The following is a 15,905-nucleotide window of genomic DNA, read 5'->3' on the forward strand; positions in this document are numbered from 1 at the left end:
AAATAAAGCCCATTTGAGCTTAAAAACATTGGACGTTTCCTGGCTGAATCGGGTCTGTTGGCATGTATGGTTGTACTACCATTGCCTCTTCCTTCTGCCCACAATGGTCTATTACATTGCCACAGCCTCTTGCAAGTCCTGTATTGTTGGTTTGTTGCCCCTGCCCCCCTTTCCACTGCCCTCCATAGTCTGTTGTGCTGCCACGGCCCTTCCTGCCTGCTCAGTGTGGTTAAATTGTTGCCTTTGCACCCTCCTACCTGCCTTCAATTTTCAGAGTCCGTGCCCCTGGCCTCTGCCTCTCAACAGTATCCTAATGAACAACTAGATTGCTAACATTCTATATTTATTACAAAAGTGTGGAACGCCTGACGTCATCGTGATGTAATCAAAACTGTAATGCCTAGAGCATTTCCTTTAGAAATTACATATATGAGAGGGTCTTATTGGCATCAAAATTATGGTTAGTGCTCTAAAAGACTAAAATAAGGACATATTTTCTGAGTTTTCAAATAGCGAAAAAAGCAGTTTTAAATTATTTGTTATCTTTATGTTTTTTTATCCAGTTGACCACTTGATTAAATGTTGCACTTAGGGGAGAGGATGTGGTGTTACTTCCAGAACTGCAGACTTTGCAACTGGGGAACCAGGTTGGAGTTTCTGCTTCAGCTCGACATTCTGTGATTCTGGTCAAATCACTTAGTCTCCCCATGTCTACAACCAAAATGAATTTGTTTTTGTGTGATGGAACCAATGCTCATGTAAAGCACTCCAATACCTGACAAGTCTGCACTATATAACACTGCAAAAACACAAAATAATAAGTGTTTTGCACACTTCTGTCTTTGGGCTATATTTGGGCTATATTTGGGCTACATTTGGGCTCTTTTGTCTCCGGTGGCCATCTTGGGAGATTTATTTGTTATGAAGTTTCCTAATTTCCTCATGTACTGCAGTCTCCTCAGTAGGAAATGCTTTCAGTTTTTTACTTTGATTCCATCAGGAAGGTATTCAGATATGTCACACATTTGCCATAAATTCTGAATGTTAGCCCTCTAGTTGCTCATTAGATCACTGTAGTAAAACTACTGTTCACCATGGAAGTCTGCTCCTGGTATTAAAAGTGCATGTTTCAGTCTGCATGTCAGAATTTTTTAATGAAATAGAAGAGGATTTGAGAAGTCACTCAAAATGTGCCGTCATTTTCTTTCTTCAGCATTAATCATAATTTCTATGGCAAAATGGACCCCCTCATTGTGTTCCTTTTTAAATTAAATGTTTTAAGTGTTACCAGTTTATACCAATCAAGATGGCTTCAGGTGTGCCATACTTTTGTCATAATGAAGACAGTAAGCGCTCTAGTTGTTTTTAAGAACATTCTGGGACATTCTGTCATTGGGCTATACTCGGGCTACATCTGGGTGATATTTGGGCTACATTTGGGCTCTTTTGTCTCTGGTGGCCATCTTGGGAGACTTATTTGTTATGAAGTTTCCTAATTTCCTCATTTACTTCAGTCTCCTCAGTAGGAAATACTTTCAGTTTTTTACTTTGATTCCATCAAGAAGGCATTCAGATGTGTCACACATTTGCCATAAATTCAGAATGTTAGCACTCTTTTTGCTCATTAGATCACTGTAGTAAAGCTACTGCTCACCAGGGAAAACTGCTGCTGGTATTGAAAGTGCATGTTTCAGTCTGCATGTCAGAATTTTTTAATGAAATAGAAGAGGATTTGAGAAGTCACTCAAAATGTGCCCTAATTTTTCTTTCTGCAGCACTAAACATACTTTTTATGGAAAAATGAACCCCCTCATTTTGTTCCTTTTTAAATTAAATGTTTTAAGAGTTACCACTTTAATCCAAGCAAGATGGCTTCTGGTGTGCCATACATTTATCATAAGTAGGACTGTTAGCGCTCTAGTTGTTCTTTGGAACACTCTGGGAAGCTGCAGTAGAACACAAAGGAATCAACTGACAGTCTCTGCCCTTGTTGGATGTACATGTTTTACTGAGAATGTCAGACTTCATTCTCACATGACTGAGAAAGATAATGTGAATTTACAGAAAATAAGCTCTCAGTTTTTAGCTTATAGATCACCTTCCAAACCTATGTGGGAAAAGCATGAGAAAATATTTTTCTCTCAATCATGATATCCCAGCAGAAGGCTTTTTCACATGGTGAAATCACCTTAGAACATACCACAATTCCTAAAATGAGTATGGTACCATCAACAAATGATTTATAATGTAACTAAAGTCTTAAAACCTTCTATTAACTGCAATGCTTTTTAATGAGGTGCTATCATGTATATTGGTCCCAAGATGGCTGCCAACAGTTCTTGGATGAAGTGCTGACAGCCAATCGGATCTCAGGATGAGATGTGTGGTTAGGCTCCGCCCACATATATATATGATTTTACTTTTGATCTTCTCAGGAACTACTGAACAGATTGACACCAGACCTGCAAAAGGCACTTCCCTGACCTGAGGACTACCTCTCTGCCAAATTTCAAGTAATTCTGTTCAGTCATTCGGGCTGTACCTTGGACTAAAGGTCCCTATGGAAAATTGCATAGGGAAAACGTGTTTTGGGACCCCCCTTTTTTCTCAGCCCCCACTTGACGAATCCCCCTGAGACTTTCAGGGTAGGAGCGGAGCGGAGCGCCCCACCTATTTTGAACATTTCGCGAGGATTCGTCAACCGGCGCCAAAGTTATTCCAAATAGAATGTTGCGGATTTCCTATGGAAACACGGTCCTAACTATAACTATCTACTGGCGCCAGTAGATAATATATATATATATTATATATTATATATTATATATATATATATATATATATATATATATATATCCTAAACTAACCTCTTGGAAACTGCATTTATCTGAAAGAAACACGTTAGTTATAGATTCCTTACCTTAGAATTACCCCCAAGCGTCAGACTGGATCCGGAAAGTTTTTTCGTCAGCGATACCTCTGCGCGTCGGAAGGTGGCGTCGGTGGGCTCCGTGTCCGTCGAGATTGAGCAGCGGCAGTTGACGAAGTCTGTGACGTAATCTTGACAGCCAGGCGTCCCTCCACAAAAACGGTATACGCCTGCAGGTGGAACAAATTTGTGGCATGGTGCACAGCAAAGGCTGCCCCTCTCTCAGAAGTACTCTTGTTCCTTCTCTCTTTAGCCCAGCAGGGCTCTACTCTGGGCACTATCAAGGGCAACCTTTCAGTCATCCCTGCCTTCCTTCGGCTGCCAGATCAGCCTTCTCTTTTCAAGTCCCCAGTAGTTAACCGTTTCTTGAAAGGCTTAACGCATCTCTTTCCTCCAATTCCTTTTGTTATGCCTCAGTGGGACTTGAATCTTATACTGACTTACCTAATGTGCGCTCCCTTTGAGCTGCTTCATAACTGTCCTTTACTTCTCTTAAAACTTGAGACTGCTTTCCTGGTAGCCAGGAAGGGTGAGTGAGCTCTAGGCTAGTTCCTCAAAACCTCCTTTCTTGTCTGTTCATCCGGACAAGGTGGTTCTTCGGACCCGCCCGTCCTTTCTTCCTAAGGTGGTCACTGCCTTCCACATCGGGCAGACCATTACTTTGCCCACCTTCTTTCCACCTCCGCATCCTTCAAAGGAAGAAGAGAGGCTCCACCGTCTGGACCCAAAGCTTGCGCTCTCCTTCTATCTGGATCGCACAAAACAGTTCCGGGTGGATGATCAACTTTTTGTTGGCTACGTGCGTGCAAACAAGGGTCGGACCGTACACAAAAGCACCATTTCTCGATGGGTCATGTTGTGTATTAAGGATTGTTACTCTCTGGATAAAAAGGAGCCTCCAGTCGAGCTACGCGCTCACTCCACCAGGGCTACGGCAGCCACTACTGCCTTGGGAAGAGGAGTGCCTCTGAATGACATCTGTCAGGTGGCCACATGGGCATCGCTGCACACGTTCACCAAACATTTCTGCCTGGACAGCCAAGTCCAGAGAGATGGCTTCTTTGGCTGTTCTGTTCTCCAGGACTTTCTGGTGTGTTCTTGGTTTGCAGACCCACCACTGGGGTTGGTATTGCTGGGGCACCTATTCTAAGGTAAGGAATCTATAACTAACATGTTTCTTTCAGATGCATATGTTACTTTCCTTCGGTAACAATACATCTGTAAGAAACATTAGTTAGTTATAGATTCCTTACCGCCCCTACCATCCTCCCCGTTCTGCGAACTGATTTCTAAGTTAAGAACATCCTTTCAGGGCCCTAGTTTTGTGCACCAATGGTTAGTGTCTTACATGGCTCTGCGTTTCTGGCGCAGAAAGTCGTGTACCGAAGCGATGTCCGTGCGCGAGAGCGGCGTCTAAGTAGCGGCCGCTACATCATCCTGGCGACACTGACGTGGAGCCGACTCACGCCACCTTCCAACGCGCAGAGGTACTGCTGATTAAAAAAACTTTCCGGATCCAGTCTCACGCCTGGGGGTAATTCTAAGGTAAGGAATTTATAACTAACTAATGTTTCTTACAGATATATTGTTACTGAAGGTAAGTAACTTGTGCATCTGAAAGCCAAAGAGGATGGTATTGACTCATAACTTGCCCCGCTACTGGTGCTCTGTGCCTGCAGCATTCCTTTCTTTTTAAATGTCTTCTGAAATCCACTCTACTCTTGCCAAATGTCCTAGACACTGTATCCCCCCACATTCCTTGCACTGTACTACAGATCTCTACAAATCTATAAGCATACTTGCCTTGATTGTTCTTTATACTTAATCAGTGTTGTTCTTGTTTCCAAAGAAATTTATTTACTATAATTGCACTATTTTCTTCAGTAAGTTGTCAACTAGTGTGTTGTATAGATCGTTCAAACAATAAAGTTGTGTTCATTGTTATTTTTCCTAACTGCTTGTTTTTTCTTACAGCAAGGTGTCTGGGAAACCCTTTTGGCATCTCTGGAAATCCTTATTAGATCTGATCATCCTCAACAGATGTTTAACATTAAGCAGTTGTTACAGGCTCAAATAGTTCATCACTTCTTGCTTACGTGTCAAGTGCTGCAGGTATGAAATGGTCACTTGTTTCAAAATGCTGTTTGTGTACTCATGTTACAAATAGCGTGCTTTTTGTAAGTTTCCCTGTAAACTTTTTTTGTAAAGTAGTTTGTCACTTGTTACTATCTCAGCCTTAGTCCTACATTGTTGAGAGTAAAGAGGGTAGTACTCTCTGGTTTCGTGCACTATCTGAATTGTCTACGTCAACCACTAATATTTGTCTGGTGCGGTTCTAATCAGCCTCCACCCTCCCCTTTTGTATATATACTATCTCAGCCATTGTCCAGGTCTCCACTGGGTGTGAAAGGGTAAAAAGTTTGCTTTCATTAGGTCGAGTGTGAGCCAGCGTACAAGCGCTGCGAAGATCTGTGGTAGATCAGTATGAGAGAAGCTTCGCCCACTCCCCCGCCCTTATTGTTGATTGGCTTGTGTGTTTGTCCTTAGTAAATGCTGTCTTCTAATTCATTATGAGGCTGGATAGACCCGCCTTAGTACAGCCATGTCATTTGTATCCTCCCTTTACTTCGGTTCTTACACGGTAAGCACTATTTTCTTTAATGAGTTTGTCCTACGTGAGGCACGAGGTGCTTTAATTACATTCATCGCGCTGTACACGCTTTCACTTTCTAAGCTGCCGTGACAACCCCGACCGCTTGCTTCTTTCAGCAGCTGAAAATCAATGGTCATTAATTTAAAGCCCCTTTGGCAAGGGGATAACGATGGCCACAAAAATATTGAACACATGAAGTTGTTATTATGCCATTCGTAGCATTTACACAAATAATATCGGTCCAATCCCATTGGTTTTTTTTCAGGACACTAAATGTTTTCGTCGCAAGCTTAAAGCCTATGCAGCTATTTGCATCATAGTAAGAGTACAGGGGTGGTGTAGCATTACATGCAAGTAACTTACTTTTCCATCAGGAGAGCCATTCTCTGCTATAAGGGCAATTATTTTGAAGGCAGTGGCGCTCCACTGGTCATCTATGGATGCATTGAAGTCTCGAGTCTGGAAGTTTAAGTTTTCCTTTTAAAAGTCTGACCCTAGCATTATACTTTTCCATTGAAATCGAAGAACTACCAGCCCCAGATAAGCAATGGCTTGGTATGTTTACTGGTCTCCTGGCAACAGGAAACCACTCTACTCACCATGCATTAAAGGTACTCTCTCGTAACAATAAACGCTGTTTAAGCACAGTAATTCTGAACGATTTACATATGTTTGACACGTAAGAAATGCAAATATGCATTTAAACAAAAATATGTAAATAATATTTGTGACCTAACATGTATGCCTCTCCTGCCAGTGTACAGCGGATTTCATTAATACATTTCATGTTTTTTCAGTTTTAACCCTCGAGGACAGCCCAGAATAATCCGAATGGGTAGTTCTTGTTGAAGACGTTATACATAGTATTGGCTAGGGAGAGCCTCTGCAATTGTAAAGGTCAGGCAAAACGTCACTGTTAAACTAGGAATATACTTGAGACAGTGATGTCTTGACCGACCTCATCTTGGTAGTGGCCTACACCCCAATGCCTATAAGATTGAATAAAAAATATATATGTTATTTAGTATGTGTGGAAAGCGGCAATCCTTTTGTTACCTAGATTGCGTTTTCAATCCTTACCCCATTAAACAAAGTATAAGGAGGAGAGACCTAAGATGGCTCCTATTTTATTACACGGTATATCGCGTGGGAAAACTAGCCAGTGTTAGTGTCTACTCTGAGTGCAGTTGACTTTGATGTCCATCGCCTGTTACGCTGCTTAGTAATGTATATCCGCCTGTAACTGCTCTGCTGCAGCGGCAGGAGTGGGAGTGTGGCTGTCACTGGAGTGCCGGAGATACCGCAGCACCCCCACCCCCTCTCCCCCGCTTGACAGCCCAGGAGTAACCCGATGCACGGGCAGGAGGGAAATATTCCACAGCTGACTTAACTGAGAGACCATACAGCAGAAGGGGAGAGCCCGTACTCAGCAGGATCTGAGCACTGTCCGCAGTAGCAGGACCAGTGGTCGAAGTGGGGGGGAACGGCAGGGCACGGCGTGCCCCTACTTCTTCAATTCCAGCGATTCCGTTCCCCTACTTTTTAGGTCTCGCCTGACCCAGCGCATGCGCTGGTCTGGCGAGACATTTTGTGAGGGCTCCAAAAAGTGCTACCAGGCCAGCCTAGACCTACAGTGCAGGGGCGCGCGCGCGGCGCTTTACCGCTTTGATGTTTGATCGCGATCATTTTCGCGGCCGCACGGCCGCTTTGATGTTCTCCGTGAGGCTTTAATAGATTGCAGCAGTTAAAACAAGCATTGGCATAGCCAATAGGTCTCGCTTTTGGGACCTTGTAAGTGTTTAGTTATGCAACTGTTGCATGGCTAAACACTTATAAGGTCCCAAAGGCGAGACCTATTGGCTATGCCAATGCTTGTTTATTTTGAAAATGCGTCCCGGGACGCAAGAAATTGGCATGGCCTATAAAGCTCGGCGTTCCTGACGTTCGAGGACGGGCGGCAGAGAAGTAACAGGACCCTGTCTTTTTCTTCTTACCCAGAGAAGAAAAATACAGTGTCCGCTTCTGCTCTGTAGCTTCAGCTGCCTTCCCCCCCTCCCCCCAACTCTTTCCCTCTTCCCTCTCTTTCTGTCTAGCAGTTCTTCTCTTACTGAAAACCATGACTTCAAGACGGGGTTTTCACTCTCTTTCCGCTCCTTTATCTTATTTCCTCCCATGTGAAATGGATCCAAAAATGAAAATAATTTTTGCTGGAAATGTCGTATTTTAATTCCAAAGTGCAGCATCTGGAATAAAAGGTTAAAAATGGGAAAAATAACGAAGTAGAGTAAGACAGACTGGTAGCCAGAGGGCAAAGAAAACATTTCGGGGGGGGGGGGGAGGCTTAATCTTTAAGCAATAGGCAGAGTGGAGCTGCAGGGGCTCTTAGAAGGGGTGAAACAACATCAAGGCCTCATTAACATGCAAATGGTCTTTAAAAGACCTGTGAAGTGCTCGGGTGCGGCTGTCTGGGTGCCCGGGAAGCTGTCTCATCCCGGGCTGCCACACACGACGGGGGGGGGGGGGGGCGGCTGAAGCCCTTTGAGTCCAATGGGTGTTGCGCGCCTGCTGGTAGCAAACTGACCAGATTGATTTTATTCACACCCACACACATTGGCCAGTGAAGCGCTATTTTGTTTTCTTGTCTTTGTTTTCCCTGGGCTTGCAACTAGTGCACCAATCCTGGAGGTACTGCAAAGTGTGGATTGGAAAACAAAATGTGTACTGCGGCTCTGCGTACAGGGATGTGGTCTTTTTACCATACTGCTTACGTTTTGTAAGGATATAAGCAATGGACATTGAAATGGGTCCATTCAGGGCCCTGTAGTCATGTCCTTAACTTTTCAGGCAAGAGCACTCACTGATTTCTGAATAGTGAGTGCAAACGCATTAAGGTAACCATGTTGTTCCTGCTTACAATTCACATGGTTTGCTGAATTTTGCATTCCCTATAAGTGTTTGCTTTTTCCAGGATGTTGTCACTTTTCTTTGTAGGCTGCATATTGCTCTGCCTCATTTAAATTGAGCCACATCCAGGTGTTTATAGCCGGCAGCAATTGGGTTGTAGTTGAAGGCAGTGTGAGTTTTTCTCAGTGGGGCAGTATGGTGTTCAGTGGGGGAGAGAATGTGGCACTATGGCCAGAGCTACTGAATTTGTAACTGGGGAACCAGGTTCAGCCTTAATAACCAGTCCACCAGACCACTCTCCTGAGAGAGCACAATCCCATGCTAGACCTTAGAAGGCTGCGCAATACCTTAGAAGCTCTGGTGTCTTAGCACCAGCAGGTGGACCCTAGCAGTGGCAAGTGTGGGTTAACCTTCAAGGTTTGTCCACCACAATCCATATTGAAGTTCACCTCCAGTCTTGCAGACAAGCCTATGAAGCAGCACACCCTAGAGCGACAGTGACTCTGTCACTGAGGTCACAGGACACTTGAGAAGGGCCAGCTCTAGGGCAGTGCAACCGGTGTGACCGCACCGGGTGCTGACTTTGGGTGGAGACATTATGTTTGCAAGTATATTAAGGTTTTAAAAGTGCTTGCTGCCTTCTTCCTGGCCTCCAGCAATTTTCGGCAACAATAAAAATGTCATAACTCTGGTGTTTAATGTTCTTCCTAGAGAGAGATCATTTTGTCTAGTGGAAGTTCTGATTCACGGAAAGGTAGCTCAGAGAGTTAATGTGCCTGCTGCAAAGAACATATACCATACAGATTGTGAGAAGTTGGCCTGGTATATGCTGTCCGCTAGTTATAGTGGGCACCTTGTACCAGTCCAAACAACCCCTATTGATGATAGGTTTAGAGACAACCTTTATTGAAAGCTATCCTAGTGGTAGCTATGGAGAGCAGCCTTCAGGCTAAGTCTTTAAGGAGTGTAAAGCAGCTTGGTTTACCAGATTATAACCTCCTGAATGACCAAATGAAAGGAGATCCACACAAGGTATATATAAAATATATGTATTTATTTCTAAACACTCACTACTAATCTCTTTATGAGATTAGAGTCCAAGATGCACAATAATACAGTTCTAAAACGACAGTAAATAGCACAATATACAATGGGCCCTAGGGGCGGACCAAACCATATATTAAGAAAGTGGTATAAGAACCACGACTTCACTAGACACAGTGCCTAAAGCACGTAGAATCGCTGGGACCCCAAGAAACCACCCAAGGTAGTGACACAGGAGACCCACAGGGGACGTGTGCAGTGTGAGAACACAGGCGCGAGCCCCGTACTATTTTATGGGAAAGTCACGGTTGGAATTTTAGAAGTTAAGGACACTTAGGAGAGGACTTTGAGAAAACCCCTTTAGACTTGGGGGGTTCTAGGGCCAGCACCCACGGGAGCACCGGAGTACTTGAGTTACCTCACCCAGGGAAGCCGGGTGCAAAGTGTCAAATGGTGTCGGGGATCGTCGTTGATTTCAATGGCGATCTACTGCAAAGTGCTGCTGCCGGGAAGGAGAAAAGTGTCCGGTGTGATCCAAGCCTGGATCGAAGAGCAGAAGAAACTGAAAGCAGAGGGTACAGAGTCTGGGTCACTTGCCAGTGACCTGGGGCACGGTAGACGAAAACACACCGATGTTGGGTGATTCAAGTGCGAAGAGGCGAAGCTTGACTCTGCAGCCACGAGGACCAGGAGGCGTCGACAACCAGAAGCTGGATTTGAGCTGTCCCACAAAGGATGTCGAGTGCTGGGGTGTCGGTCCTCGTATTGAACACAACAAGCCTTGGCAACTGCAACCCACGCAGAAAAAGAAAAGATGCTTGGGTGCGGACCAGCAAGGTCCTGGGGACTCCCCAAGCAATGGAGAGTCAGGACACGTCTGGAGCAATCAGGTAAGCCGAATTAGAGGTAAAGTTGCCTTCACAGGGACCCACCAGTCGACGGACTCGGGATCGCGAAGGGAACTCGAGAGAAAACACAAAGGGCCAGCTCACTGAACACTCGTGGAGTGTAGGCGGGCAATCTTTAGTGCAAATGCTGCTCGGGTAAGGGCTATAAGTAATCCAAAGCTTAGCTGCAGGAGTTGTTGGAAAGCTGATGCTTCTGCAAAGTGACGTGGTGTCCAGGGGTTCGGTTTGCATGGTCGCCACGAGGGACACGGGCTTCAGACTTGCTGTGGGCACTGTTTTACCTCTAAGACCACGGAAACCCACCTCCTGTGTTGCAAAATTCTTCGGAGTCTGGCGGGAGCTTCGGAGCTGCAAACCGGTCAGATCTGTCTTTGGTGCCTGCCTTGCAGGGGAGTAACTCCTTTACTCCAAGGGAGATTCTTTCCTTATCTAGTTCAATGTAGATTGTCGAAGTTCCAGGATTCAGTATCAGAGTTTCGTCCAGGTGTAATCTAAAGTCCTGTAGCCAGGGGTTCCTTTCTTATACCCAAGGAAGGGGTGGGACAAACTCTAGGGACCCACCTATGGGAGGGTCAGGAAAGAGGGGTGGCTACACCCATTTCCTTTGTCCAGTTTCGCGCCAGAGCAGGGGCTGGTAGCCCCTGCAACCGGTTTGAGCTGGACTATGCACAGGGAGACCAAATGTGCCCCCAGTGCTGAACTTCAAAGCACCCTTGGAGTGCACCCACCCAGCCCCAATACACTAAAGCCTTTCTGGGAGGTGGTGACACCTCCCTGTGACAGGAAATCTATTGTCCTGGCCTCCCCTGCCGGAGTTTCGTCCAGCAACAGGAGGGCAGACTCGTGCCTGTGGCTGGCAGCATCCATTTTGTGATGCCAGGGCTCTGTTAGCTGGTACCGGGTATACCGGTGCTGTCATGTCTCTCCCTCTAGAAGGGTGGGATCATACTCCCACACCAGTTACTTGTGTGGGGGTATGATTCCAAAGTGTTTGACACCAAATACAACACGTTTCCGTGCAGCCATTCCAAAGTTAGCATTTACCGTTTGGTTATAATGCACTTAAGAGTGTATGGTTTGGCAGCATCACAAACAACCCCAGAATAAAGGTTCTGAAGGCTGCTGAGGGGCTCTGCTCAAGCATGGGCACTCTCTCACATAAAACCCAGCACCCTGCCTTCAGGATTGGTAAGGCCTGCCATAGGGGTGACTGATAGGTTTATAAGTGCAGTAATATGGAGAGTTATAGTGAACCTATATCTCAGTAAGGGGTGCATGCACCACCTTACCCAGGCTGCAGTAGCAGACCTGTGGTGTCATTTTGGAAGGCTTCCCAGGGGTGACACAATACATGCTGCAGCCCCTGGTAGGCTTCTGGGGTACCTATGCCCTTGGTACATAGTATACCATATACTAGGGACTTATAAGGGTACCCCAGAATCCAATCTGGAGTGTACCTATAGTACTTGTAATCAATTTAAGGGAGAAAGCAGATAGGCCGGGGTCCTGAATAGCAGGATCCCAGCCAGACTAAGTCGAAAACCAGCAAAACACCAGGAAAAAAGTGGGGGCAACCATGTAGTCAGATTCCACCTTCCTACACAGATCACAAAGTGCACATAATGTAAATAGGTCAGTGAGCTACTGCTTTTGTCAGAGAGATCCTTTTATTACTTGCAGCTTATAAGTTAAAATCCTAACATAGAACAGTGAGCTATTAACTTTCATCTAAGAGCTGCATACAAAAACAGCAAGGTATAGATTAGGGCGTTATGTTTTTTCCCCCCAGTCTTTGATTATCCTAATGTTGCAAAAAGGGTTCTTTTGGACAGAAATCAATTCTGATTATTAAAGAGAACCCCCAACCATGGTATTATGTTTTAAAATTCTGAGTTTGTTTCTCCAGACCAATCACTACTAAACTATACCGCCTAGTAGTATGGTTGTCATGCGACTCCTACACCTTCTAGTCCTTAGTCTTATGTAACATTTTCTATACAGTGATTTACACACATATTGATTGTCTCTGAGTAATGTGTGTGATGTAAAGTGCTCTGACACCCTACACTGGTATGAGTGGCGCTGTAAATCAAATGAAATGCATCTGAGAGTGTGGTTATGGAGACTTGAGGGGCACTGTTAAAGTGTGGTAGTGAGGGAATCCATGGCAGAGGTGGTCATTGGGGGGTACTAACAAACATTAATGCAGAGGGCACCACCAGTGCTAAGACCGGCACTGCTCTTGAGGCCAGCCTGCCTCAACCATAGTTAGCTCCATTGGCCTTGTTTCAGAAGTAGTAGCTGCAACACAGCAGGGATTGGCAATGCAGAATTTGGCACGCACACCAAACTAAGTTTGCAAACTTCACAGTCTCTCTGCTTCATTCACAAGCACTTTTAACATGTGCTGCTTGCTGTGGGGTCACTGGAATTAAATATGCAGCAAAGGAGGACAAAATTATGCCACAGTTTTGACTAAATTATGCATTTAAAAAAAGGCTGCAGCGTAATGCAGTATATTTTCTGATATTTTATTATTTTGACGTGTACACATGCTAACAGTCTTTGGAAAGATTTTGCCTTATTAGCACCAGTGTAACATACAAATGCAACAGTGAGAAAGATGATCAGTCAACCTTTGCAATAAGCCATCCACTCCGCAGCAAAACAAGTCCCATTTTTTGTTAACTTTTGATACATTTGAGGTATAAACAATTTATTGGTTTAAATGGTCAGATCATGCAGCAGATCTTGCATTAGGAGGCAAATATGGCAGAGCCAGAGTTATATAGAAAACATTTGCAAACTAGGATATTTTGCAATTCATGTTTGAACTGCTGTTGTGGATAAAAGGGAGAAGTGCTGATGATAAACACCATGGCTCTGCGAAAAATTGCTTGTGCTTCCACATTTTATCGTATTTGGGACATTCTGTGATTAGAAGCATATCCCACTTTGTGAATGTGTTTTAATGTCAATAACTCATTATGACTTTATATAATCATGTGTATCCATTGGTTGATTAAACTGGGCAGTGAAATGCCAAACAATTACTAAAAATTGGGATATTTGCGCATTCTGGCCACACCTCTGGCTCCGCTCACTGAGCCAATCCTTGGGTTATTCCCGCCCTCTGATTCTCCGCCCACAGTTCCCGTACTTTTTTTCCCCCACTTCGACCACTGAGCAGGACACAGCAGGGCATGATGAAAAGGTTCAGAAAGTGGCTGTATTACAAACCCACGGTAAGTGTCCGTCCTGGTTGGACTTGAGATGCCCAGTCAACATCACGTCAGGGTCTGTTCATCCTTTGTCATTTTAAGTGTAGAGGGAGAGGCATCCCGTCCACCAACATATAGGGAGTGATAGGGCAGACTTTTGTCATTTATCAAGCTGTGGCTATAACCTCGGGACTGAACCGCTGACCCCACCCTCAAACTTCACTATACAGCGATTGTCATGATAAGCATGAGATAGGTTATGTTATGTTATGTTATCTGGTGTTTTATTGAGCGCTCAGCTACTCAAGCAGAGTGTCCCGGCGCTGTGTGCTGCTGGGGAACCCATCCTGGCTTTCCCTGTGAGATGGTCCCTTACTGGGCATCTCCAAGGTGAAGACCAAGCATCCCCGGCGCTGATGGGGCCGTTAGTGGAGATTAAGCAAGCTATTGCCCAGAGTTGCTGAGTGTGATCAATGATTAGAGTAGGCACCGAGGCGAGAATTATCGAGTCCGCTGACCTTGGTCATCACACTTGGTGTCCTTCGAGCACTGGGGGGTGGAGGGGTGTCTGATGATTGAAAACTGGGGACCTCAAACACCTACTTTATAATCCAGGTGAGGTATCCGAACATAGCTAATTGAAACCCCTCTACCCCTACCGACTTCCATAATACATTGAGCTACCACTTGGTGATTTTATCACGTACTTTAAAGTGTGTGTGTTAATATCCGGGGAGCGTTCCCATATATCTATTGGTATGTATGGCAGCGTGTACCCACCCCTTCTGGGTCATCAATACCCTTTTGGTTTTTAGTATCGGTGGCCAATGGGATGTTCACCCAGGCCCAGAGATGCCCACGCCTGTGCCTCGCCATTTGAACCTTCTGGGCCTGAGATCACCTGCCTGAGTCACACCCGCCTCCTTTGTTGTTGTCAGGTCGGCGAGTTTCCACCCCCCCCCCCCCCCCCCCCCCCCCCCCGCTGGCATGCCTGGGGCTGGTGCTATCTTACATAGGAAGTTTACAACGAGGTGAACATATCTTTGTTGCCAGCCTCTATATTCTCATTTGAAAAGGATTTCCGTGTGGGCTCTAAGCCTAGAAGTGCGTTTTTTTTTTTTTACCTGCACAAGATTTATTGTGCCCCATGGCGAGGTGGTTGTTGCCATTTGTGGATGTTACTCGGTCTTGCCAGACAGCACAAGAGAGTGTTGGTGTTTGTAGCAGGACGTACTTTCTCCAGAGAGGCATGGGTTCCTGCACTGTACTTGACACTTACCACGAGTTGGCCGTCCCTTTATTTTTATTGAAATGTATCTGTGGGACTTGGACTTGTGTCCCATAGCCTCCGATTTTGTAACTAATAGAGCTTAAAAGTAGACCTTCTCTAATATACCGTTGTATTCCCACTTTTTGATAATTCCTTTGTTTTTTAGCGTGAACACCTTTGACAACTTACCTCCAAGGAGCAATCGCTTCACATTGTCCTGAAGTCTTGTTTTCCTTATTTGGGAGGCAGCCGGGGACTACCAAAGCACTTTGTGATCTGTGCTTTCTGTAAGAAATGCATGTGGTATGTGTGGAGATGCCACACACGTGGAAGCAAGGGGCCATGGATGTGTGTTGAATGCTTAATGTAGAATGATGGAATCATGTAGGTGATGGTTAGTAAACTACTGCTGTTTATGTGCTGCTGCACAGCCCTGTTTGTCTTATGTTGTGTTATTGGCATTTTTGTAATGCACATTCACCGTCCTTGATGGCGCTGTAGGCTGTCTGGTGGTGCCCTGCAGCTATTTAGGTATTGCCTTCACAGCCCAGAGTCTGAATTGTCCTGTGATGATATGTTCTGGGTATTGTGTTCCAGTCAGTCTAATTAGGTGTCCCTGTCCTGTTTAATGAGCTGAGGATGTGTGATTCTGATGTTGTAGATTTACCGAAGGGTCTTCATGAACTGCCAAGGCGCATTGGATGTCAGTAAGATACCCTTTGCCCTGCTTTTAGCAGCAGTCACCAGTGCGCTGGTGACTGCAGGCACCAACCAGTGCACTGAAATAGTTAACTTTTTACTAACCTGTGTGGCTTACCATTATCGCTGCTAACTGAAACATAACCATCTATAGTAATTCCCAATTAAACAACTCTGAAAAGCATATTTCTGTCATTACTGGTTGTTTTCTTCACAGTTGAGTGGCTGCACATTTAAGCAGATTGCCTCCAGAGTACAGCAACCTCCTAAAGAGACCTTA

The 15,905-nt window shown here is 45.1% G+C and overlaps 1 protein-coding gene across 3 annotated transcripts in view; it reads left to right on the forward strand.

Moving 5' to 3' along the window:
- The window catches only part of LYST (lysosomal trafficking regulator), a 3,752,809-nt gene that overhangs the window by 1,318,058 nt on the left and 2,418,846 nt on the right, over positions 1-15,905 (forward strand). For all 3 annotated transcript variants that reach the window (XM_085611970.1, XM_085611971.1, XM_085611972.1), the window contains one exon: positions 4,901-5,038. In XM_085611970.1, the coding sequence (XP_085468096.1) occupies positions 4,901-5,038 (138 nt within the window). The remainder of the gene's footprint in view (positions 1-4,900; positions 5,039-15,905) is intronic.

The sequence above is a fragment of the Triturus cristatus genome, chromosome 6 (genome assembly GCF_964204655.1).
Source record: "Triturus cristatus chromosome 6, aTriCri1.1, whole genome shotgun sequence".
NCBI lineage: Eukaryota > Metazoa > Chordata > Amphibia > Caudata > Salamandridae > Triturus > Triturus cristatus.